The sequence below is a fragment of the Chiroxiphia lanceolata genome, chromosome 7 (genome assembly GCF_009829145.1).
Source record: "Chiroxiphia lanceolata isolate bChiLan1 chromosome 7, bChiLan1.pri, whole genome shotgun sequence".
NCBI classification, from domain to species: domain Eukaryota; kingdom Metazoa; phylum Chordata; class Aves; order Passeriformes; family Pipridae; genus Chiroxiphia; species Chiroxiphia lanceolata.
This window is the reverse complement of record NC_045643.1, coordinates 8,186,275-8,213,418: the sequence shown is the minus strand read 5'-3', so window position 1 is coordinate 8,213,418 and position 27,144 is coordinate 8,186,275. Positions and strand designations below refer to the sequence as shown.

Here is a 27,144-nt window from a genome sequence, read left to right as displayed (position 1 = left end):
GCCACGACAGCCTCTAAAATTCTGCAACTGCTGTCTCCTCCCCACCAGAGTGTCCAACTGCTTTATGTTCCAGGTAACCCTTTGAAGATGACTGGCCTCAGAAAAAGCGGAGCAGCAGGAAAGATCACAGGGAGGAATTCAAGTAAATGAATATATTGATAAATAGAAATCTTTCCACAGTCAAATTTTATGAACAACTTGGCTCTTATCTCCCACATGGTTTTAGAGGTGTTCTAAATAGGTACACTAAAAGCTCCTACTTTGCAGTACAGGAGTTCCTACCTCCTACGGTTCAGGGGTTTTTGGAAACAGCATCTTTGGTCTCTATCATAAAGTTAGGATCACTTTGTTTCTTTCATCATACAACTTGTTACATTTATCCATTATTTTTCGAGTTCTGGCTCAGACTGTTGATTACTGTTTCCCTACACAATGGAGGCCAGACCTGCTAAAAATGCAGTCTGAACTACCAATTCCAAAGAACTCTTCTGCTGTCTATACAGATGGACACCTTTTTTCCTGTTTAAAAAGTATAAGCATTACAGAAAGGCATGTGAAACTCCATGTCCAACTAGCAATATTAGGTCTGTAGAAGTGTTCAGCATATTTAAACATTTTAAAAAAATAATGATACTATGCTGACAAATCAGATATTAACATTCTAATATAGTGGAAGTCCTCTATATCTTCTGTGATAAGATTGCTCAAATTTAATTGCTCAAATAGGGTGAAAGCATTTATTAATAGCTGGGTTAAGGTTATCTAAAATTAAAGTTTTTATCAGGATTTGCTACCTATATTGGGAGAGCAGCACAGCTGCTCAGCAGCAAATAGAAAATCCTGTTTGAGATCCAGCAACGAATTGTCAGGTTTGTGCTCAGAACATAACACACCCAGCTTGTTGCTTCTGACCCACACACCAGAGGAGATGTGCCTGCCAAGACCTCAGTTCTGGGTCAATAAAGCGGGACAGACAGCACCTTGTGACAAAGGCTAACCCTACAGAGCCAAGTAAGCTATTCTGAAAAAGAATAGAGTTTAAAGTTCAGAGTTATATCTGTTACTCAGTGGCTACCATCTTGTTCAAGTGTACACCACCTTCAAATTAACTGAATTTTGATTGCCTTGTGCCTTTCCTTCCCCTCCATTGACCAAAATATTGTTAGTTAAGAAACAGCACTCTCTGCAAGTCATACATTTTTCTGTTAGGAACATGCTATGACTTAAAGGAAAAGCTAAAAGTAGTTGGAGGATTTCTTACAAATAGTATTGGAATTTTTTCTACAAATTAGCTACAGTGTCACAGAAACAGATCTAAAAAACCAGGATATGTCAAAATGAGGATGCTTTATGAGGAATACTAGCACATACAATCCTCCATATTTATTAAGGTGCCTAAGTTCCATCTAACAGTAGACAGTATGACTACTACTATATTAAGCAGTACCACAGCTAAGGTACCACAAAAACAAACAAAAAAGAAAATTAAAAAATTCACATAGCAAGCTAACTAGCACACTGCACTGCTTTCAGTAACAGGCTGTTCTCAGTGAGGTGTCACTCATGCTACAAAGACCACATGTTATGTTTCATGTTACACAGATGCAACATGAAATTCAAGAAATTTCATCAATTTATAAATTCAAGAAATTTATCGAGCCCTCTCTCCGAAATGTGCAGCCCAGAAGTCTTCAAGAAATTCTGGAGATCGAAGATTAAAACCTCAAGCTGTTCTGCCTGTAACATGGAGATTGTTTTCCAAATTTTTACTATAAGTGGAGAGTACTGTAAAGCCGAAAAACTTCAAAAGAATGCAATTTTAGTAAAATTGGAGCCCAATATTTAGAACCACTACAAAGGTATAGAGAAGCAGACACTACAGATGTGTGAACTAACATATTTTACAGGTAATTTCTACTGGACTTGATTGATTTAGGCAAGCTTATGCTACCACTGCTCCACATCATTTAACCTTGACACTTTATTTGATCTAGCAGCTTCGGATTCACATTTAAGAGGAGAATTACACCACTGACTTTTATGTTTAGGGAACTGATGCTTCAAAGTCCTGAGGTAAGTACAGCCAAGGAGATAAATTATTATATTTCACACCTTAGACACTTGTAGAAGAAAGAATACAGGGAACCTGTACAAGCCTTTTCACAGGAAATGCAGTGTGCCTAGGAGGAACAGATAACTGATGTCTGGGTTTTTATCATTTACAGAAAAGGTGGCAAAGGAACCTTCTGCTGCTGCAAAGGAAAACCTGCTATGTGAAATAAGATTCACCTCTCCATTCTCTGTATTGTCTTTATGTTCAAAACTCTTCCTACACAAACAACTGTGTAAGCTTTCTACAAATTATTAAAGTAACTACTGTCCTAACACAGAGGATCAAATCCCAGAGATGTGACACAGAACATGAGTTAATCCTGCCAATCAGCAATCACTTGTCCTTTTTCAAATGTAGAGCCCTTGCCTAAAACATAATTCATAGTTTACTATGACAAACAAGCCCTCTAGAATGCATGTCATGCATTCTAGCAGAAGTATTTCCTTTCCAATCCATCTATACACCCAGGAAGGTTTCTGAATCTAACAATTTACTAAGCTGATAAGTAACCAGCAAAGACCTGGTCTTGAACCTAATACAGAAGTGAAGTTAGTCCATGTTGTACCTTAAGGAAATATTCCATACCTGATGAAGGAGTTCACTGGTTTGTTATTTAGTCACACACACTGACATTCATTTTTTATCAATATATTTCAAAAAATGTTATATATGTTTTAATATATATATAACACATATACTTTATATTTATATAAACTACGTAAATATAATACACATTTAACATATATTAAAATATATAGTATATGCTTATGCTCTATTATGTATCTTATATACTTGTATGTCTATAAAATATACAAAATGATATATGTAAATACACCTTTTTAAACACATACATATTTTTAAATTGTGAGAAGAAAGCACTAAACAACATTAGTTCACAAATTCAAAAAAATGCTACAGATCAACAAAAATGTACCAATTTTACAAAAGAATACTCTTGATGAAAAAAGTGTCAGATATTTTATGATTTACCATGCAAATGGAATAAAAATACAGACTGAAAAATAGTCTGAAAATTTCATTTTGAGATTTAAGAGCCTCTAAAATTCCAATCTTTTGGCACACAAAAGCTTTAAGTAGAGGAGCAAAGGAGTGTGCTTGGAATCAATAGAAGACGACCTGAATAGTGCTTACACTGTTCATCTGACCACAGACTTTGCTTAAAAAAAAATAAATTACAGCATCACTAAAATATGGCACACAAATCTTTTGCAAAACAGACCAAAGGAGTGTCTGCAGCCCTAACCACTCTCATCTCTCCATCTTATAGAAATTTCACTTCCCTCTGTTTTTCATATACTCACTTTTAGCATTAACTATATACATACTCCAAACATCTCGCCACACAGAAGCAGCATCCTGAACTTCAGATTAAAAACTGAGAAAGCAGTTTTAAGTAATCATACTAAACAGTCCATGCTGCATCAATTACTTTATTTGGCATCTAACTGAGAGCTGCAGTATGGGGTCAGACACATGTGCAAACACTGACACATTAAACTCTTGTGGAGATCACACAGCCTGTCTGCTACGTGAAACCTGAGAAAAAACTCGTGTGAAAACAGCATCAGGCGTGTATGTTGGACTCCATTTCTAATTACACATTGATTTATATACCTTATGCCTCTCAAGACAGCAGTCAGTAACGCATAGACAACACTCATTCAGAATCATACAGTTACATTATTGACAGAAAACTTACTTTTTAAAAAGGTCTTTGTCCAGCATAACACCATCTGAAGTTGTCTGAAGAGTCAGTCTTAACATATCCATGCACTCTTTCAATCGAGGGTCAGACGTACGTAATCCTGTAGATTTGAGTGCCTATTACAATAAAACAATAATTACTAAAGGGAAAAGATATGCTATTACAATCAAATTATCTACTGCTTGGTGTTTTTATCACTGTTAAGACACATCTGCCACTGCATTATCAACACAGACATTTTGACATGTTATTGATCCTTTGGCCCTTCTGGCTGCATTTTATGTCAAAGCATTAATGTAATTTGAAATCCACAGTGGTCTGACTACATTTTACAAAAGTACAAATACTATCCAACCCTGCCATAGGCACAAATGCTTTCAAGTATGCTCCTCTGCACATCGAAGAAGTGGATAATAAAAATACATTTATTCTTTTACTTAGCTACAGAAACAGTATTAGGGAAAAATAGTTACATTCCTTCCCACAGCTAAACATGTATAACAGAAATTCTTTGCTTTGCATTCTTGCATTTCAAATGTAAAATAACCCTGCAGTAGCCACCTTTCATACAGCACTCTGGAACAGTAAACTTACAGTTATGAATTTATGAACTGGTATTTTTTCTTGTCCTTCTGCAATTGTATAGAAAAGTAGATCTTCTAAGCTAGGAAGGAGACCTTGCTTAATTTTACTGGAAAAGAAAGAAAAAAAGAAAGAAAAAAATCAACGTTATTTTAATGCCTATTTTTATTTACACATATTTTTGCATTCTCAAGGAGACACATTTTCACCACCAATCTAACTGCTACCAGTAATTTCAAAGGACACTTCTATCACTGAACACAAAGCTTAATTCAGTCTTAAGTAGAAAAAAAAATGGTAATATAAAAGTATTGTACATAAATTTTCAACAGCAAACACTCTTAACTGAACACAATCATCTATTTACTGTCATACATATATTGTTAAGATTATATTTATATTTTGGGGGGGAGCAGATTAATCACTTATCCCTTTTCTTGATGTTACAGAAGATAGATATGCTATTTGCAGAGAATAAATTATTTGTAACATTCAGAGACCTACGTGCCTCATCACAAAGTTGTAAGAACATACCGACCCAATTGTTTTACAGGCAAGAGAAGGAGATGGTCAATGTGTAGTACTTCCTTCAAAACAGTCCTGTTTTTAGGACTCCACAGAGGAGTCCTGAAGCCCCTGTGCTCCTGGAAGCTTATGTAAGGCACATCAGTCACCGTGAAAGCAAGCAAAGCCATCTGCAGCACAGCACAGCCCCCTGAACCGGCTCAGGCACCAGGAGCTGCGATTCTCATCACACATACTTAGCAAAGTAAACGTGCAGTGCAGATACACCTTTAATGGTCACTGTGCTTATCAATGCAAACACACCGGCTCTCCAAGGATTCCAGGTGTTGGATATTTCACTCTGAGACACACTTGCCCTATGACTGCAGGTTTTTTGTACCTTAATCTCCATTTTATGCAAAATCTGAAGGAAGCCTACCCAATTAAGCACTGAGATTCCTGCTAGGACAGAGAGCTGTAATACTGACAGCTTTCCCTTAAAGTCTTTGGAAGTTTACAGATTTAACCTATAAAAAGTTCTGCCCTTCCCTGATATTCCAAAGCACCCTGAAGCAGGCAGGAGCCAAAGTCTATACTCAGCTCTTTACACTTCCCCCAGAAGTATGGCATCTTAGCACACAGCTGGAATATGCACTTCCAAACTGCCAGGGGCAGCAAAAGCAAAGGGATTCGGATCAGTTCTTCCAGTCCTCTGAAGAACTCAGGTTTGTTTGTAGACAACACAGTTTAGAGAAAGACAATGTTCTGATGTCTGATAAGCAAAACTAAATAAAATCAAAACAAAAGAGTTCTCCAGCAAATGCACACATTAACTAAAATGCAGAGTATGAAGTCTTGCATTATTTTAGCCATCAATTTCAAAGGTCAATCTTATAACCTAATAATATTGGCGATACATTGTTACTACACTGTATTAGATAAAAGTTATTGCCTGAAACTAGAATGCTCAGTGGCAATTCATGTATTTTTATACATTTATGCATGTGTGTAGGTCCAAATTCTAGTCATTGAAGTTTTCACAAGATTAGTAATTCTTTGAATAACAGAACTCAGAGTTATAAGGGCAAAAATAAAATGCTACAACTAAGCACAGACCCCAGGTAGGCCAATTCAGTCTTACAGACTGATGTTTAATCCTCTTTCCTCTCCCAATAATTAAAGAAGTCAGATCTATGATTATTTTTAATAAAAATCTGATTATATCCAAATACACTTTTAAATTTAAGACAACCTCTAGATCGCCCTTGCCTCCCTCCTTCCCTCATAACTAGCTGTGAAAGCCAGTAGTAAAAAAATATCACCTCTCATTTTCCAATTTGAAACACTGCACTTATACACAAGAACAGAAGACAGCTTTATAAGCCAACAGAACTTTCCTTGTCTTACAGCCTGGATTTTTTTTTTAAATTATGCTGGCTGACTAATGCACAGACAGGCTGGCAATTCAACCAACACAAACGCTTGCAACTACCTCAAATTACTGAGCGCCCCTTTTCCTTCCACACAGCAAATTTTACCTCCAATCTTCTGAGAACAGCATGTCCAGTCAAGCCAACAGAACCAGAACCACCCATGGCACCAATTAAAGCTTCGCTCTGTGTTCTGCATCTTAACTCTGCAGGTACCCAATTCTAAAAGTCAGGCTAAGTTACATAGCCTACACCCCGACATCCCCACCATGTACACCAAGCATTTAACTGAGCTCCCCAAAGGGTCAAGATTCCACGCTTTAAGGAACGTCACTGGACTGCTGAAGGTCTGGCAGAGGAAACTTTCCTATTTCACTTTGGCAAAACAAGCCACCAAACACACTGTGAAATTTTAACTGATTACCTGTTTAATTGGACATTTCTGAGCAATTAGTCAGAATTTTACAGCTGTCCCAAGTATGGAATTTCTATCTGAAAAGGTGCAGAAAAAAACTTCACACATTTGACCAAGATTTTACCGGCCTCTTCGTAAGATTTTACACAGCATAAAATCTCTTGACGTGGTTTCCATGTCTTTTACATCTGCTGCTGTTCAATATTGGGTCACTCAGCCTAATTAAACAATGGATCTGCACTGACTGCCAAAGCAAAGAGGATGACATTCAATATATTTACAGAAAAATTCCTTTTTGTCAAATAGTCCATCTTTTGATAAAGTTTATCAGCTAAATAGAGGTGAAAAGGCTTGCTCTGCAGTTTATCAGATCAGTGATGCCAGTAACTAATATTTGCTTAACCTAAAAGATGTGTGTTTTGGCACCATGAATACACTTAGCAAGATAATTCCATTCAGCACATGTAAAAAGCTGTTTTTCAGGTCAGGGAACTTGCAATTTTCACAGTCAAATTAAGTGGAAATTCCAGTCTACCTGATTTCATGAATAAAGATTTTTGATACTTACTTCGCTTCTTTAAAAAAAATAAATAATTAAGCACCAGACTATTGTACAACTACACTTCTTTGATCGTATTCTAATCTGCGGACCACAATACTGGTGGATGGTCCACACTGTTCTTTAAATACAAAGAAAAAAAGAACATAGGAACCCCAAGCACAAGGTCTTTGCAGTATATATCATTCCTTCCTTCAGCTCTTCTTTTGCATCAGTACAGTGTTAACAACCAGACTCCAGGGAGGATTTCATTTTAACAAATGCTGAATTCTAATTTCTACAACAGAAACAAGATTAGATTTCAAATACTGTGAAACGTTGCTACTTCCTACTTCAAGACGTAACAGCCAAAATGCAGACCAGGATTTACAGAACAACAAATGATATACAGATATGATATTGCTAATAATAGTTTTAGGCCTGTTACTAACCATCAGGCATCGGTCATAAAAATATGAGGTCACAACTACTGTCACAAACAATGGTCCCTCAGGGGTCTCTTCTGAGACCGGTGCTGTTTAACATCTTCATCAGCGACACAGACAGTGGAATCAAGTGCACCCTCAGCAAGTTTGCTGCTGACACCAGGCTGAGTGGTGCAGTGGACAAGCCTGAGGGATGGGATACTATCCAGAGAGAACTGGACAAACTCAAGAAGCTTGCCCAGGTATGAACGTCATGAGGTTCAGTAAGGCCAAGTGCAGGGTTCTGCACCCAGGTCAGGGTGAACACTGGTATCAACACAGGCTGGGGGATGAATGGATTGAGATCAGCCTTGCTGAGAAGGACTTGGGGGTGCTGGTGGATGAGAGGCTGGACACGACCCAGCCATGTGCACTCACAGCCCAGAAAGCCAAATGTGTCCTGGGCTGCATCCAAAGCAGTGTGGGCAGCAGGTCAAGGGAGGGGATTCTGCCTTCATACTCCACTTTGTTGCCACCCCACCTGCAGTGCCGCATCCAGCTCTGGGGTCCCCAGTACAGGAAGGACACGGACCTCTTGGAGCAGGTCCAGAGGAAGGCCACTAAGATGATTAGAAGGATGAGCACCTCTCCTATGAGGTAAGGCTGAGGGAGTTGGGGTTGTTCAACCTGGAGAAGAGAAGGCTCCTGGGGGACCTCATTGTGGCCCCCTTCATAAAGGGGGGTCTATAATAAAGATGGGTACAGACTTTTTAGCAGAGTGTGTTGTGACAGGACAAGGCGTAATGGTTCTAAACTAAAAGAGGGCAGATTTAGATTAGCTATAAGGAAGAAATTTTACGATGAGGGTAATGAAATGCTGGAACAGGTTGCCCAGAGAGGTGGCAGATGCCCCACCCCCAGAAACATTCAAGGTCAGACTGTACCAGGTTCTGAGCAGCCTGATCTAGTTGAAGATGTTCCTGCTCATTGCAGAGGAGACTGGACTAGCTGACCTTTAACAGTCCCTTCCAACTCAAACTATTCTGTCATCCTCTGAAAGTTGCAAGGGCTGCAAAGGACGGCCAGCAGCTACTCTACATAAAACAGGCACTTTGAAGAAGTTGTCATCATACTACAGACAAATGTCTCCAACCAAGAGATACAAACACTTGTCAAGTCACTAAATAACTACTTTCTGTACCCTTGCATAGTGAGACACTGATCCGGTAGCAGCGGTGGGTAACTGTTTACCCAAGAACTTACCAAGATTCAAGAAAAAACTATGTATTTATAAACTCAGATCAAAGACAGACATGTTTAATAGATATCAAAGTGTTTATGGTAAACCCAAGAACTATTGCTTCAAAACCTTGGACTCTATGGAGTTATGAATGGTGTAATGAAAGTGCACTTCTAACAGTTCCTTGCATTTCTGAGTATTCCATACTCCAACAGGAGCACCAGTTAAATGAACCACTGCCTGGTTACTACAGTAATTCCTCTGGAATCTGGTTTGGCTGCAAAAGCAAAATTTATTTTTAAAGTTATCTCCAGAATTCACGTCTGCCCTTAAAAAAGAGCACTACCACTCCCTTGTCATTAAAAAAAATAATTTTTTATTCATTTTGCTATATTCCACATACTAGTACCAACCACTACTGCAATTTAGTATAAAAAGTTAGCAATTTAGCTTTTAAAAGTTAAGGTTGCTCACATTTTGCTCCTCCCTGTCACCTTAATCAAGGTCTTTGCCATTTAGAAATAGGTTATACAAAGATAAAATGTTTGATCCTTTTCCTGTCCAGTGTGAGGTGAACAATGCACACTTATTCCGAAAGTAAAAGTAAACAATGCACAGTTATACTGAAAGTAGAAGCAAACACTATTAAATATAACATGAGGACACTGCCAGGATACTGTGTTTTAGTAACTTAGGCATGAGCATAGATATGACTGCATTTTAATCCAGGGTCTTTATTAATTAAATTTACCAGTCTATGACCACTCTCAGTTTAAGCTCCATTATTTTTTCTCTCCAAAATATATTAAGTTTCAGTTGGATACACAGTGTGAAGGCTGGATAACAGGGATAAGGAGGTGGTGGAGATGTTTCGGAAAAAATGCACAAGGGGATCTGGTTATGCAATGGGATACTAGTTATTTCATCAGCCACAGACCTCATAAATTATTCCCTCTATGAGGAATTAAACTGTTCTAAATTTCTGTATAGTCTTTGCACAAAACATTTTAGGTGTTCACTTGCAACTCCTACTCTCTGTACACAAGGACTGTCAGGCAAGGAAACAAGCAGTAAAACCTTAGTTCTACTTTTTGACACTGTGGGTTATTCCACTATCCCAGAACTTCAAGATCAAACAGAGAAAAATAATCCCTCAACACTAACAAGTAAAAACACGAAGTGTAAAAAGGACTACTGTCCTTCTAGCTGGGTCCACAAACCATTAGCCTAACACAACTCACATGTTAAGATACTCCAGGTGGCAAAGTGCTGGAATCAGCAGAATACAGAGACTGCACTGACTTAGCCCAGTTGACAACACAGTCCAGAAACCTGTCTTTTGAAGAACTTCCCTTTTCTTCTGAACCCTGTACTCTGTCTTAATATAGCAATGATTTCCACATGTAACGTACCACTTACTAATGCTTAAGGAAGATTTTCATAGTTCTGCATTAAGAAAAATACAAATGAAAGTATCCAGCAGCCTGACTAATGTGCCACCAGGAATTCCTGCACAGCCTGAAATGAAAAGAAAGTTTCCAGCTTTTTCCTTGTTCATAACTATATGCTAGACGTTTTACAGATTTTCTCCTTGTTCTTTTTGCAGTAAGGCTCAAAGAACAAGCACCTGACTTTCAAATATACCCTTTTGTCAAAAGTGATTAAAAGCGTTTAACTGGTTTGTGACTACATAGCTTGAGCACACATTAAAAATTACAGAACTTCCCTAATTGATGCTAGCTGTAGGAAGCTGCTAACAGCTCAGTTTAAGAAAATGTTACCTCTTCAATAAATCACATCTGCAGCACCTCAAAAACCCACCACAGCTGGCATGCTGCTTTTTTCCAAAGTTTTTAATGGTACTGTGTGTATTTCTTATTGAAAACAAGTGCAACCTGAGCCACAGCTGAATAATTTTTTGTTCCAAAACATTATGCACAGAGCCAATTCAAAAAGGAGACTTCATATTTGTTGAACAATAGTATAACACCCAAATGATTGTGCATTATATTGTACATGGTTACATAACCTGACATGCATGCATTTTTTAAGGCATCTGACAGCAGAAATTGTAAGTGATGCCTAAAGAAGGCTACACCCCATTAAACCAAGCTGAGCAGCCATGGCCTTCAGTGGGAAAAAGGGGAGAAGAACAAGGTGATAGTCTCCTTTCCATGTGCCATGTTGAAGGAGTGCAAGTTCATGCTAAAAACAAACCCCACAAACCACAGCTCAAAAACAGAACTATTAACAAGCTAAAGACTGAAGCCTTCCTGACAGGCCTTGTGGAATCTTTTCCAGACTTCCTCTTAGCGTTAGACTAGCAGAGACTTTGCTCAGTGTAAAAACAAGGTACTCCTTTTTTGGCTCTATTTCTTCTGTCATCTGCTTTTTTCATAAGCATAGCAAATTCTGGGAAAGCAGTTTGGGGTTAGATTTTAATTATGCCACCCCATACAGGATGCCTACAGGAGAGCCATGGGCCACGTTTCAAACACACACAAAGGATGTGAGTCCTCATGGGGCTTGCAGTTAAGCTGTCAAACTTCTTTTAAAGAAGTTTTCCAAGATACTAAATGCACCCAGGTTCAAACAAGGAATGGGCAAACTGTCAGACAGCGTGGTAGGAAACGAACAAGACTTTCAAGAACTGCATAATGCTGAGGACTAACAGAGCAGAGTGCTCTGCCAATCCATTTACCTCATCATCATACTCTATCCCTACTATCCACTACCAGTCATTACCAGGGATAAAAACTGGAGCTGATGCATCTGTCCCTGACCTTTTTTTTTAAGACTGTTTCAGGTCCTGAGTGGAAGAATATTAACTTCATAAACATATACAGCCTTATCATTCTATTACCTGCACGTATCTTTGTCACTAAGGAACAATTAAGGACCTCTTGGTATGGACACACATCCTGCAGCACCTACGAATAACTGTACTCACCACCAATGGCTGGTAATATCTGTCCCTGGCTGCACTAGACCACAAAATCATGGAATTGTTAAGGTTGGAAGGGACCTCTGCAGACCATCCAGCCCAACCCCTTTGCCAAGGCAGGGTCACCTCGAGCAGGTGACACAGGAACGCGTCCAGGTGGATGTAGACGTGGAGGAGACAGCGCTGCAAAACTTCCAAGGCAGCACTACGCACCACGTACACTGCCTTTAATAATTAATGCAAGATGACACAGCTTTGCCTTCTCCTGGGAAATAGTTTTAGGCGAGTAGCAGCGCTAGAAAGAACACCCTAGCGCACACTGCCTGCTCCGAGCCTCACATGGGAGGGAGGGACCCCAGGACAAGGGGATGTCGGGGACCCCAGGGAGCGGTGAGAGGAGCCCCGGGGGGCGCACACGCCCCCCCCCCCGCCACGGGGCTGCGCTTCCCTCCCGCTCCGAGCCCGCCCGCCGTGACCCGCGGCCGCCGGGAAGCGGCCCTGATGCACCCAGGACCCCCGGGTCCCGCACCTGCCGGGGCAGCGCCCGCCCGGCCCGGCCCGGCCCCTTCCGCAGGCACCACGCGTGCATGGGGAGGCGGCGCTCACATGGCGCCTCCGCATCATCCCCCGCGCCCGCCGCCCCCTCCGCACTCACTTCTCGCCGCCGCCGCCTCCGGCCACCTCCTTGCCGCCGTGGTTATTGTTGTGCCCGCTGTCGGCGGGGGGCTCACCGGGAGCCGCCGACGGCGCCTGCGCCCCCTTCCCCGGCTCCTCCAAGGCTCCCTCCGAGCGGGTGCACAGACCCCGCGCCGCCGGCAGCGCCGCCGGGCCGCGGCGGGCGGCGGGCGGGCTGGCGCCGAGGGCGGCGAGCGGCGGCGGGAGGCGCCTGGTGCCGACGGTGGGTCCCGAGGCCGCGGCCCCGCCGCCGGCCGCCCCCGGCGGGCCGAGCAGCAGCAGCTCCCGCAGCAGCGCGGAACGCCACAGCCGCATCATCCTGCGCCACCGCGCCGACTGCCGCCGCGCCGCCCGGCCGCGCCTCTCGCGCCGCGCCGCGCCCGCCCCCCGCCGCGTCCCATTGGCCGCGCTCGGCTAACTGTCAGGCGGGCGGCGCGCCCATTGGCCAGCGGAGACGCCACTCTGGGCCCTGCCACGCCCCCTCCGGGCGCGCGGAGCGAGCTGCCCGCGGGGCCGATGCCGCGCGCGGCCGCGGGGCGGGGGCAGCAGCGCCCCCAGAGGGCGGAGCCGGAGCGCTGAGGGGGCCGCGGGGCGGTGCCGCCCTCCGTCCCTGTTCTCCTCCTTTCCTATCCCCTTGCTTTCCTGCAGCCCTCCTTCGCGCTGCGACGTGTAAAGGCTGTGGTGCGGCGGTGCCGGGTCAGGTTGCCATGGATATTGGCCTTTTTTTTTTTAAAACTGTATGGTTTTGATTACGAATTGCAAAGCGCCTCTGATGTGCGTGCAGGATCAGAGAATCACAGAGTATTCTTAATTGGAAGGGACCCACAAAGATCATCGAGTCCAACCCTTAGCCCCGCACAGGACATCCCCAAGAGTCCCACCACGTGCCCGAGAGCATCATCCAAACACTCCTTGAGCTCTGTCAGGTTTGGTGCTGTGACCACTGCCCTGGGGAGCCTGTTCAGTGCCCACCCACCCTCTGGCTGAAGAACCTTTCTCTAATATCCAACCTAAACCTCTCCTGACACAACTTCAGGCGCTTCCCTCGGGTCCTGTCACTGTTCACCACAGAGAAGAGAAGGATGTGCAGGACCTGCATCAGCCCCCCCATCCTGCCCACCAGGCACCCCAGGAAAGGGCTCAGGAAACAGGAGCCTGTTGGAAATACCCTCAGCAGGAACACTAGTTCCCAAATTGTTTGAGACAAATGCTTCTGGCAATGAGCAGAGCTACTAAGGGCTTTCCATGTACTTTCAATAAAAATGTAACTGCGTAGTCATTGCCAAAACTCACGGTGGAGGCTGTAAGTCTTGGTCAAATGTCTGAAGTTTGTTGGTTTTTTTTTTCTTAAACCAAGAAAAGCAAACCAAACAAACACAAAAAGACAGAAAACCACCTGGATGCCTAGGTGAACTGGATGCAGCCATTCTTCATGTTCATCAAACATTTAGTCAGTGTGAAAATGACCCATAGTAGTGCAGTGCTAAAGGCCAAAGTGGGAAGAGCATCAGAAAATAACTACAAGGCTTCAGCACAAGGTGTAAATGTCACTCCTTATATACACACTCGAGCTTCTGTCACAGCTGCCAGTACATAGCATTTTAAAAGTCACAGATTTTGCAGTTACTTGGTGAAACTCTTTGCTCTCATAACCAGTTGCTAAATTTGTCCTAGATGAGTGCAAATCTATATTAGTAAATTGTATCCATTATGGGTAACAGTAGAAGCAGAGATCTCTTGTCATCCAACTTCATCAGTAATGCCAATGTGCAAACCAGCTTTTAAATTGTCCCTGGTCTTCTCACTTTCTGAGCAAAAATGTAAATACTTATGGAGCTGTGAGTCTATTACTGCTAAATATCCTTGTGAATAATTTCCCCATGTGTTGAGGTTTATTTCTTCTGGTATGTTTATTATGTTTGGCAGAGGTGGGGGCGGTTAAGTTATAGTTCTGAGTTAAAATGATCTTGCTGCACACATTATTGAAAGTGTTTTACTCTGAGGATACTGATATTTTGTTTTCCAAAACCCCTTAGATTGAAAATTCCAGCTGTCTAGGTGTAGTAAACTGCTCTTAAAGACCCCCATAAAACAGAGAGGGTTTTGTTACCCGTTTTCCATGCACTCTGAAATAACCACAAATAGACACTGAGAATAGCCTTTGCTTATGCTTATACTTACACCAGAGCACGAATACCCACAGGAGTTCCCTATGCTAATATGTTGTCACGACAGCCATGAGGGATTTTGGAAGCAGATTTAAAGACAGCTGATAATCTATGCCTATAAAATGAGCCTCCACGCACCAATGGTTTTTCTTCCCACTGAACAAGGAAACTTGAAATACCAGTGTGGGATGTGTAATCTTGTGCTGCACTTACTTCACATACAAAAATGCAAAGTACCTACAGTTCTCACATACTTATTACGTTACCTATTATATTTCCTGGAACTAATTTTGGATTTCCATTTGCTAAGTCTTTTTTGGCAAGCCAATACTACCTCTTTTATCCTGCCACCCAATAATAATGTTTCTCATTTTTAAAATTCCGTTATGTAAAATATTCTAAAGATAGAAGTTTCTCGAGCACCTTTTCCACTCTCTTTACAGAGGCTGCTGCTGTAAGACCAGAGACAGCGAGCACACTTCCAGGGTGTGCTAATTCCAGGTCGCTAATTGAACACACAGTTCTGCAGACACTATAAGATTCCCTGATGAATTTTAGTGCCAAGGTGTTTTTTTGGTGTTTAGCCAACTGTTTAGCCACGACCTGGTACAAAATTCATGTAATTCATCTCTTGTACTGCAGTGGGGGAAGAAGTGGAAGAAGGCAATATGTAATTATCTGGATCTTTCCTTTTGGTGTTCCAGTTTGTGTTCAAAACATTGCAGATAAGGAGGTGAGAAGGAAAAGAAAAAGCTAGTACATTCACAAAAATGTTTTCCTCTCGTAAGAGTACCATGTGCTACACATTCTTGACCGTACAGGAACTCTTTAATTTTACTCACTTCCTTTTTTTTCTGCTTTGTATGGTATTGCCTTAATCCTTTATATAACCTCTTAGTATTATCTTCACATCAGTTGTCTCCCGATGCAAGTATTCTTCAATAAAGCTTTTCTTAAAACTCACTTAAAGAAATTAATCCTCAACTTTGCTCCCTGGAAATTCCCTTGTGTGTGTTTTAGCTCTTGAGGGCAGAAAATGCAAGTTGCTCTGTGTGGGGGACTGCAAATACACAGCTTGAGAACAATGTGAAATGATAAATATAGTTTCAGATCCACAAAGTTCAAGGGCAATAGTGACTCATTCCCTATTCTGAGAACTTTTGCTGCATAATTCAGGCCATCACTCCTTGCTCCTACTATGACTAAGCCTGAGACACTTCACCCAGTGATTCTCTCCCCTCCTCCCAATGGCACAGGTATACCAGAGAGTCTTAATCTAAAAACAGATTATTTTTTAAAAATTTTAAAATAAGCCATAAGAAACATAGTAAAAATAGCATCAGAAATAGAGCCATTTGCTTGTGAAAAGTATTACACATTAAACCTGTTAAACCAACACTGATTTTTGTTTTGATCCAGATATTAGACTGGGCCTTCCTATATTCCAGTGAAACCCTCTTTAGACTTTCCCCTTGAACAGAGTGATGTTACTTGTCTCTTTGTAAAGAGAAGACACACCATCTGCTCTGCCATTCTGGGTTTCACACAGTATCCCAAGAGAAAGAGAAAATTACAAAATGGTTTCCAATGTAGCTCAAAGAAATTTGAAATCAAAATTCCCGATAGCTTTTGATTTGGTTATACAACCAACCACAAGCCAATTATTCTCTTTTTAATTTCCACAACTACACGTGTTCTTTTGTAAGACAAAAATTATAAGAATTTAAGACAAGGTTCTTCTGTAAAGAAAAAAAGTAAAATATCTTTTAAATAGGCTTTTTTTATTATTTTTTTAGTATTTCCCTTAAGCTGTACTGTAGCAAAAAGTCCTAGTATATCCCTCTAAAAATAATCCATATTTCAAAGATTTTCCTTTCTAAAAAGGGCATAGCAGTGTTAATCTCCTAGGAGAAAGGGCTCTGAAAAGCAGGTGGATGGAGGTCTCCCCAGTTCAAGCACATACACTGATAACAGCTTTCAGGAAGGTTAAATCCTCCCATCAGATCAGCAGGGCAGATCTCAGATAAGCAGCAGAAATTAAGGATTATCTTGACTACGACATGAACTGTTTACTTTGCTATTTTAAATGGTTATGTTGGCTCCATTTCATTTGTTGCTGGGTAATGCTTTCCAAAAGAGAGCTAAGGACCAGATACCACTATTATCTAGTCGAGCATTCTACTGATTCTAGCAGCAGTTCCTAAAAATATTTTTTTCTTTTGTGAGGCTAACTTGCTGCACATTTGGGTAACATTTTGATATTGATTCAAATGAAAAGTAGTCAGTCACAGGAAACATTCCCCACTGGATTGTACAGAGGATACGGAACAGCTTCCTCTGAGCATAGAAGCATGAGCAGTAAATGGTTACTATTTAATCTAAGAAAATGAAGTTTCAAATGTCTAGCAATAATAGCTCAGAAAACCAACAAGAAGGAAAACATTCAGAGGATTTAACTGGAAGGTAATAGTTGAGGGAGTGACCCCAAATGACAAGCAAAAAAATAAAATCAAAATACCCTCCCTGTTGTAGTGCACTGATGAGTCCATAGTTCGTTTCTCGTCACTCACATTCCAGGCAAACGGGGAAGTGACTAATTAAATCAAAGGGGAAAATATTTGGAGGATTTGCTGAGAATGACATGAAGAAAGACTACAAGAGCCTGGGACATTCCTAGCACAGTTAACAGACAATATATGATATGTTCTAGTGTATATTATAACAGAGCAAGCAAATCACAGAAGTAGGATTATTGAGGATGATCTGCAAAGACTGGCACAATTTTTTCCTTTTACTCTATTTGTTAACTTGTTTTCTTTCATCTTGGTCGGTGAGACAGCACCATCGTTCCTCATGCTTATTATCAGTCATAGCATATTTCAGATGTAAAATTCTTTGCACATCAGAACATTCACCTTCAGAAGCCAACAGTTTACCTACCAGAGAAGTATTCTCTGCTGCACCCAGCACACTGTATATTATTTGCACTATAATATACCTAAATCATAGTGTTACATACCCCATGCATTCCTCTCACAATCATATTTAATGCTTAATTCGAATGACATCTCTCAAACTGCAGTCCAGGTCTCAATACTACAGGAGGCCACGGAGCGGAAGCAAATTTGGATCTTCTGTTTGTGTTCCTGATCCTCAAATATTAGCTTGGTAACCTCGTGCAAGCAAACAGAAACAAGCGACAACATCGTCTGACTGCTCCATCACATCCCAGATGTCTGTGGTGAGCATGTATGAGAGAGCTCAGGGGAGCTCATGAACTCATGTCTCGCTGCTCTTGAGAATGGACACGTAAAATCAGTGCCTGCATTGAGCGAAGGTCAGAGCACTTGGGCTGACCAAAACCAGGCTCTTCATGCACAAAGCTCCACTGCACTGGGTGATCTCTGGCTGACCATTAACATCTCAGCACCTAAAGGGAAAGATGGGGAGGGACTTTCTACAAGTGCATGCAGTGACAGGACAAGGGGGAATGGCTTCAAAGTGACAGAGAGGAGGTTTAGATTAGATATGAGGGAGAAATTCTTCACTGTCAGGGTGGTGAGGCACTGGCACAGGTTGCCCAGAGAAGTTGTGGATGCCCCATCCCTGGCAATACTCAAGGCCAGCTTGGACAGAGCTCTGAGTAACCTAGTCTAGTGGAAGGTGTCTCTGCCCATGGCAGGGGGAGTTGGAACGAGATGATCTTTAAGGTCCCTTCTAATCCAAACCATTTTATAACTGTATGATCTGCATGTGCCACCCCAGCCCTGAAGCGACGGAGAAGCCAGTCTGTGCTGCAGCCACCCCTCATCCTAAACTGGTTGCTTTCAGCTCTGAGTTCCAGCACCATAAGAAGACACTTGGAGAGGTGCAGTCTTGCAGGCAAAGGCATAAAAGTGAATCCTGTTTAGCAGTCCCATGTAGGAAAAGCCTTGGGTTTACCCTTTCACAAATTCAGGTTGAAATTGCTTGTGGCTCTGTAGAAGCTTAAGCTTAATAGAACAGCCAGGCTTAGGAGCAGATCTACCCAGCCTGGAGAAAAACAACAAAAAACAAGCTAAAATCAAGCAAGCAAAACAAGCAGTCAGACTGTAAGGGAAACTGTCTGGTAGGTGGTAATCCAAACAGTTTAAAAGTCTCCAACCTCCAGAAGGCTCCTCTGGAGTACATAGAAACAGCTCTGATCAGGTACAGGTTATAACGCCAGCACCAACAAAATCCCACTAGCTCTGAAATGGCAAGCTAGTCAGCAAAACCACATTTTTTTTTCTGCCTTGATATTTTTGACACCCTCTCATTTCTGCAGCTGCACTCAGGGAAGAGGAATGTACGCTTCAGGTGATTTAGTCCTCAGCCATCCTTTGCAATTGCCATGAGTTGCAGGTCTCCTTGTAAGTTCCAAGACTGTTTATGTCTCCTGTTGACTTAAAAACAAACGGTCCCATAAAGACTATTGGGAAAACAGACAATGTTTTTTAATTCTTGAAGGATGTAACCTTGAAAGATTTCCCTCCTCCTCCCACATCTAAATCTCCCTTTATAAACATGTATCTTTCTTAAGGAGGTGAAAGGGAGAAAGACCAGCAGCACTTCCAGTAGCACACAGTGTACCATCACACTTCAAGGGTGAGTTAATGTTTAGACAAGGACTTTTGAACATTTCCACAACAGTAGGCCAGGGGACTGAAGATTTGAAAAACTGGATCCAAAGATTTAAAAAGTAAAGCAATCAAGGTTGTAAAATAGCCTGGATTGAGCATGTGTTTTTGCTAATAACAAATAACACTGGTCTAGTGCTCAAACATGTGTGTATTCATCCTAAATTCCAAGGAGACAAACATGCAAAATTTTGTATGGCATTTTTGGTGCATTTGAAATATTTGCGAAAGTCCAATATTTGTGCTTCTTTAGAGTTAACTGCTGGCATAGAACTTCTTCACATCATCTTTAACTGCTTCATAATGCTCCATCTTTTCAGTCAGGGCTTGAAACAACTCTCACTGAAGTCAGGAGTTGATGGGAAAATGTACAAGAAAAGAAACTCTACTTTTTAAGTAGTATTTTTAGCCCTCAGCATAGTTTCCATAGCAGTATTAGACCCAATTATTTGGACTTTTACCTCAACTGACTGGGTCGTGCTATTGAAATTGGTAGTGTTTCTAACATTACATGATCTCTGGTGGCAACATCACTCATTCCCACACACATGCCATGGCTTGTCACTCCCTCACAGCTGTCTTGAGACAACTATTGAATTGGGTCACGCTGTAAAACACATAAGTGAAACAACATGGGTTACAAATTGACAGGTCATCATTCTCTTCTTTGAGAAATAAGAATTTGACATAATAAGTCTGTGAAATATGTCTCGAGGTGCTTTGAATTACACATGTTGTAGGATGGCGCAAAGAAAGAACAGCAGCCAAGAAATGCTGATAATTTTGTTTCTCTCTGTATACTTGACCTTGTACCACAGGAAAGGGATGTTGTCAGACAACAGACTTCACAGCCTTCCTGTCATAGGCAATTTTTAAACGATGACCAAGTGCTTGGATATTTGGAATGTTTAGATAAAGTTTCACCTGATTCCTTGATCAATGAACAGAGCTTCAGGCAATTAGATATCTCTATAATGAAGCATGAAGCCAAACCAGTTGCCTGTTTGGATAATACAGTTATATTGATTTTAGGAGGAAATATAAGCAGTTCTGAAATTACTAGACCATCCCCTATTCTGCCACATACTTGTACGAAAAGTAACCTTGTAATACCCTACACTGATCACCCAAGACATCATGGACTTAGTTTGAGAACAAATCTAATACACCCTATTGGTAGTCCGTTCCATAGGAACTTTTGTGTTGTCTTCAGGTTCTTTGCTACACGTGCTTTGTTAGACTAAAGTCTCATTGGACACTTGAGGATCAGCTCTGCTAAAACAATGTCAGAGAATGGTGGCACAGCTGAGCAACCCAGCTGTGGTAGGGAAGATATTTTGGGCTAAAAATACTTGAAGGCAACAAGTGAAAAATGAACTATGTTGAGTATTTTGGGCCAGAAGGTGTGCAGAACAGACACATGTAATTATTCACGTGTCTGTGGTTAGGAAAACATCATCCAACCACCTTTCTGTTTCCTCCCCAGCTTTGGCTTACTGCATCATGGCTGCAGCAGAGTTACAAACTCTCAAGATAGGGCACGTGTGTTCCTATTAGTCATGTTTAATCAAGAAGTTACATTTGTTTCACATCTTGGACTTTCATTATGTGTATTTTGATGTAATTCTTCTATTCAGTTTATCTTACCTTGTACATATCTGCAAGTTTTTCCTCTGGTTATCCACCTTCAAAGTTGTGTGTCTGTCTTTTGATCAATATACTGTAATAGAGAAAGCATAATCTAAAAGAAAAAAAATAAATATTGACTCATTTTGTTCTGCTTTGCCTGTTACATTGTTTGATATGTCAGCATATTTTCTTAACAGTAGAGGTGAAATTCAGAGTTGAAAAAGCACAAGCAGTAGAATGTATTGCCTTTTTACATAACAATATGATTGAAGAGAAAGGTCATAAGTGCTCAGCAGAGCTTACTTAACTTGCCTTGGTGTAAAGCCAAATAAACTCCACCCTTTGAAATAAAAAGTAATTCTTGAACTACCAGTAGTTGTTAATGATTACTAGAACTGGAAATAATCAATCAAAACCACATGCTCGTGAGTAATAATCTTCTAGAAACATCCTGAATATAGAGATTATACCCTTTATTTAACAGATAAGAGGGAAAAGGTTAATTTACGTCTCAGTACTAATTTGAGTAACGAGAACCATTAACTTGTGAAGTTAATGAGCTGAAACATCCACCAGCTCAGTCCAATGACACTGTACTTTGGGAAAAGCAGAAGGATGTGTGTGGTGGAATGCTGCTGATTATTTCCTAAGGATTTGGCCAGGTTCTGGATGCCTGGCACACCCCAGCCAAATGGCATTCAGCCCTGCTCAGGATAAGTGGTTGTATAGAAAAAGAAAACCATGAGGAACAGTGCTCTTCCCACATAGTGGTTCTGAAAAAAAACTGGTAGCCTTTTTTTGCATCCCCAAATAGATTGCACAGAATTGGCTCCAACACTCTCAAATAAACATTACAGGGAGGAGAAGAAGAATGAGCACCTTTAAAAGCCATGTTTTTCTGCCTGCTTATTTCTGTCCCTTGCACACTTCTAATGTTCAGGCCACATTTTTTGGCACATTGAGACTTGTAGCTTAAAAACCAGAAGAGCATTGTATGCATGAGATGAAGGGTAGAAGCAGTATGGTCACCAGGCAGCTGTCACCCAGACACAGAGTCACAAACCAGTTCTGAAGTTTACTGCTGCAACTCGATGTTGTTGGAATTGCTGTGCTTCAAAACCAGCAAGAGCAGAGCAGACTGGCTTCAGCTTGCCCATAGCAGGACAGAGCTAGTTCCTCCCTACCTCTGTTACCTACTGGTGTTCTCAGTTCAAGGGCATGGGTAAGAGGCAGCTGTAATGCAGAAGTTACAGGTGTAACCTTTGAGCACCTATTTCAGAGTTCAAGTATAAAGTCAGCTGCATCTTCCAGCCAGAACTCAAACTGCTTAACCTTCAACTCTCAGAGGTTTTCAGATCAGGGCTGCAAATGAATAGCGAAGATTATTCCCAAACAGGCTGGCAGTCTGTTACACATTATCTTGAAGCAGAGTGAGTGGAAGGATGCCAGGAGGGATCTTCTGGGAAACAGTCGGTCCGCTGGGTCAGGTCTGCAGGTGTGCAAAGGCCTTGTGATGCCCCAAGAGAGAGGTCATTTGTATAAAGGCCTTCCTCAAAGGTGTCACAAAGCTGTCCGCTGAAGACAGAAAGAGAGCTAGGTGTCTGAATGCTTTAGAATTGGGCTGCATGAGAATTAAATTATTCTTAACTAATTCATTCTTCCTTCCTAAAGAATTACATATATTTTAACCACATAATAATAAAGCGACAAGAAGAGAGAAGTGATGAGGAATGATGCTACTGGTAACCATGAGGTATGTAGCATTTTTAACAAAGCTAATTAGTTTGGGATTTATGAAAAAAAAAAAAGTCTAAGTTTTGTAAGTGATTCTGTAAAGATGAACTATGCCATATTCTACTAAAAAAAGTCTAGACCTCAGTGCAAGCTTACACATATGAGTGGCCATTTAAAGAGGTATTTTTTACTACGCAAATAATCTGTTTATTCTCACTGTTGTGAACCTCTCTGGTTTTAAGTCTTGCTAGTGCACCAGATCGCACGTATCTGTGCATGGGAAAGGCTTCTTTCCGTAGCATTTGATGCATCCCCAGTAGAATTGCCTACAGCACAGTATCCGGTAGTGGCACTGCCAATCTGTCCCGCATTTGTGTGACACGAGGCAGCACACGGAAGCAGCGGTCCTGGCACGGACACAGCTGCCGGTGCTCTGCCTGCTGCCCTGAACAGCAGGAAGACGGGCCTTAGGAGCTGGTGTCACGACCAAGTCAGAGCAGAAATTGTTTAGCAAAAGGTCAAACAGAGAGGCAAAGCAAGACGTTTTTACAATTGTCTTTGAGAGAAAAAAACCTCATTTGAAGTCATTGTTCTGAGAACAAAACAAAAACAAAACAGAACAAAAAAAAAAGGAAAGAAAAAGACAAAACAACTTTTAAAAGCCTTTTCTGCTACGAGGAAGTTCATCTTTCATGAAACCTGGAGGAACAGCTGTTATTGTGTTCCCAGGCAAGTAAAATCTGGAAGGAAATGAACACCATTATCCAGGAAATGGAAATGATGGGAAGCAGCTGTGAGCTGGAGCCTGCTGGCTCTCCCTGGCAAGTTCCGTGGCTGCTGCTCATCCCTGCAAAGCGGGGCTTTGGTGTCCCTTTAATTCCTTTTACACTGGCGGGGACACCCCCGGGAAGGCTGGCTGCCACGGCCCCACTGGCATACTTGAAGATTAGTTTAGGGAAAGTGCAGATGCTGTCCTAATCCTGTGTTGAAGCCATGATGGAGTGAGTGTTACACAACAGGATCCCTTCTCTGACTCAGTGGAAAGGATTTCCTGAATGCCCCTGGCAGTGTCGGTCAGACACAGGGAAGATATGCAAGGGAGCGGGCGCACGGCTCAGTCAGTTACAGCACAGACATGACCTATCCGAGCACTTGAAATAAGAGTTGCTGGCACGTTTCCATGCTTTTGGGCAGCCTTCCCGTGCGCAGGACCCACACACTCAGTGTGAACCCATGCAGTCATTTGTCTCTAAACCCCAAACTCATGCAAGGCTTCCCCTCCCCGTTCTCGGGTGTGCAAAGTCAGGGTCCGCGTATCTGTGCTGCGTGCCCAGCTCACAGAAGCATCCCTCCTAGCTGCTGCTAGAAAAGACTGCTGCGATCGCCCTCACCTCCCAGCCATCCTTCGCAGCCTGGCTGGCGGCCGTCAGCGCCTCCAAGGAGTCGGAAGATAAATGAAGCAAGGGCTTTCAGCAACCTGATAGTGCCACAACTGCACAAAGCAAGCTTTCCCTGCCCCAGCAAAGGTGCAGGATAAAAGAGGCTATAGTACTATAGTCATAGTGTTATACAAATAATTACACAAATGCAAAGTCTTCTGTCTGGAAAGCATTTGCAATAGTACGGGTGGTGTGTTTAACCATTTCCATTTCCTGATTTGCTAAATCATCTCAAGAGCTCTGACACAGGGCAAGTGTCCTTTTGGTTCATCTGAACGTGAATCCCAACCCCATCCCTCCAATTTATTTCACTACTCAACTTCTGCTAGAGGACTAGCAGCACTCAGTGCTTCATCAGCTGACTTGGGACATGCAGGCAACATCAGCTGTGGCATTGAAGAGACAGCATGACAGTAACAAAGAAAGCACGAGTTATCTCAGCGAGCTGGTCAGTGCTCTCCAGCTGGCTCCAGGCCTCAGCTCAGAAGGTCACAGAGCTGACATATCATCCTATGAGTCAGCCCCCGATAATGCCTGTGTCCAGCATAACTCATGTGGTTTGGCAGCATCGAGGGAAGTTCGTTCTCATTTCTTGCTGCCCAGAGTCAACATTGCCCTACAGAACAGATAAGACACAAAAGCCACCAGCAGGCAGATGTACGGCAACTTGACCACCTTGTTAGTCATCATCACCTCCCAGAGTGGCAGCACCAGACAAGATTCATACCACAAACATTACTTACAAGCTATCTAGATGAAGTATGTGTCAGCACAGCCAAAGTACATCTAACCACACCAAAAATAAAGGTTTACAGCCCAGGTCATCTAATTGACCTGATTCTCTGAAGTCTCTGCTAAAATACCAAATGTGTGCAGGTCTTAACAAGGCTGAAACAACAGACATCTTCACTAAACACTGAGATAGATACCTGGTCTCCACAGCTCTGTGGAGTCAGGCCCATCAGGTCATACAGGTTTCATTCACAGTCTGCACTGTTACGCTCTCTGAGTCTATTCCCTAACCAGACAGTAAAAGCATTAGAGACTCAATTGGCACCCTGACAGCATTAAGATATTGCCAAGTGTCACTCCATCAAACAGGTGCTCAGTCAAAGCCACTGTCATCCAACACAACCACTGTTTCTACTTGGGCTGGCTGGAGTCAACTAGGGAAGCAGGAACTGAAGACACACATAAAAGCAACAGGGTACATTAATCACTGAGAAGGGCAAGTAGAAAGCTCAGATTCAGTACATTTTCTGGCAGGAGATGAAGCAGAGAAGTTTGTGAGCAAGGGAAGAAGAAAACAACAAAACAAAAAAACCTCCTGTCAAGTACATGTGAAAATTATCCTCCTCAGACTAAAGTCAGGCCTGAGGCCCCTGAATTTTAACTAAACTTAAAAATGAAAAAAATGCATACACTAAAAGGAAGACATAGTGTTTCAGGAAAAAAGACATGCAACCAACAGATGAAAACAGCAGAACTGTGGTGAGACAGGACCCCCCAGCTTGCCAGGTGAGACTCCATCCCTTCCAGGTAGTACTGTCAGTTATCCTGGAGGAGCAAATGCTATGTCTAGAAGGAAAACTGCCTTGCTGTAGTGTGCAACAGCACCCGTCATGTAATTTGTCAATGTAATGACAATGAAAGGATTTTGTGATTAGGCAGGTAGCTATAATGAGAAAACTATGACAGATCACGCACAGTACATCTTCCCAGATGCAAAAAGGAATGACCATCATGGTTGAGCAGTCTGTTGACCATGCAGACAGATGTTTGAGATGGGTGCTTAAACACACTGCTTTTCATTAAGAGAGCAGAGCAAGTGGTAGTCTTATGGATTTTTTTCTGCCAGGGTAAGGTGTAATTTTTCCACTGGTTCTGATGACCACCTTGAGAGAAGCTGGAATTTTTCTTCTGCAGTGAAAGAAAATATACCTTTCAGCATTTAGCTAAAAGTTATTATCCTGCAGTGCTGGATGAAGTGCTGCAAAGTGTCACGGCTGCTCCAGACCCTTGCAGAGGTGCTGCATGCCTACGAGGGCTGTGCTAAGCCAAGAGATATGCTGAGCCATGAGGCTACTGGCCATAGTGCTCAGCATGTGCCACACCAGCTCCTGTTGGTTTGGAAGCCTGTGGCAGGAGCAGTGCCGCCAGCAGGACCTCAGTGGCTGCTGTGATCACCCTTGCTCAGAGGTTAGTGCTGCTACAGGTGCAGTGGCTGCCCTGGGCCTGCTGCAAGTGGCAGCGCTACACACACAGAAATCAGAAGCTAGAAAAAACACGCTCAAGAATACTTCTCTGGATGGTGCAGTACTTTCAACAGGCAAAGAAAGCCAAGGGTTTTAACCAAGAAGGGGTTTAAACAGAAGAGCTTATACCCTGTTTCCTGAACTACATGCTAAAGTTACTCATTAGCAGTTTGCATTCAGATACAGCGATGTTTGTTTGGGGCAGGAATGTATGTTTGTTTTTATTTTCTCAAAAGCATGTAGCTTACATCTGAGGAAGATCAATTATTAACTCCAGGCTGAGATGAAAGTGTTCAGGTTTAACTTTCCTGCTGTGTTTCTAGATCTGACAGGTTCTGATGTGGCTTGCTCCCATGCAGGAGGTGAAGCACCAGCATGCAGTGAAGGGGTCCGTCTGGGAGAAAGGACAAAGCACTAAAGTGCTGATGGGCATACGGTAGGGATTGACTTCATTTAGATTCAAATTTTTACAGTGCTAGTAGAAACAATGTTGTGGAAAAAGGATTTTTTTTTATTCCTAATAATTCCTAGGTCTTAGGTTTTGCTAAAATCAGTACGAGTTTTTGACAAGGTGCAATGTTACTGCACCTGTGCTCTGTGGATGTTTCAGACCTCTACAGAGCCACTTATGTGCGTACATAATTAATGTGGGGAAACATCCTTGAACTT

At 42.0% G+C, this 27,144-nt stretch overlaps 1 protein-coding gene across 3 annotated transcripts in view; it reads right to left on the bottom strand.

The window, feature by feature from the left end:
* GLS (glutaminase) overlaps nucleotides 1-17,799 on the bottom strand; it is a 68,322-nt gene extending 50,523 nt beyond the window's left edge. Inside the window, exons 1-3 of one of the 3 annotated variants that reach the window (XM_032693625.1) lie at nucleotides 17,780-17,799; nucleotides 4,434-4,530; nucleotides 3,834-3,955 (exon numbers count right to left, since the gene is read on the bottom strand). In XM_032693625.1, the coding sequence (XP_032549516.1) occupies nucleotides 3,834-3,955; nucleotides 4,434-4,530; nucleotides 17,780-17,784 (224 nt within the window). In that variant the 5' untranslated portion in view covers nucleotides 17,785-17,799. Of the gene's footprint in view, nucleotides 1-3,833; nucleotides 3,956-4,433; nucleotides 4,531-12,572; nucleotides 12,955-17,779 lie in introns of those variants that run through there. The other 2 variants (XM_032693623.1, XM_032693624.1) reach the window with 2 other exon arrangements.
* Nucleotides 17,800-27,144: the final 9,345 nt, after the last annotated feature.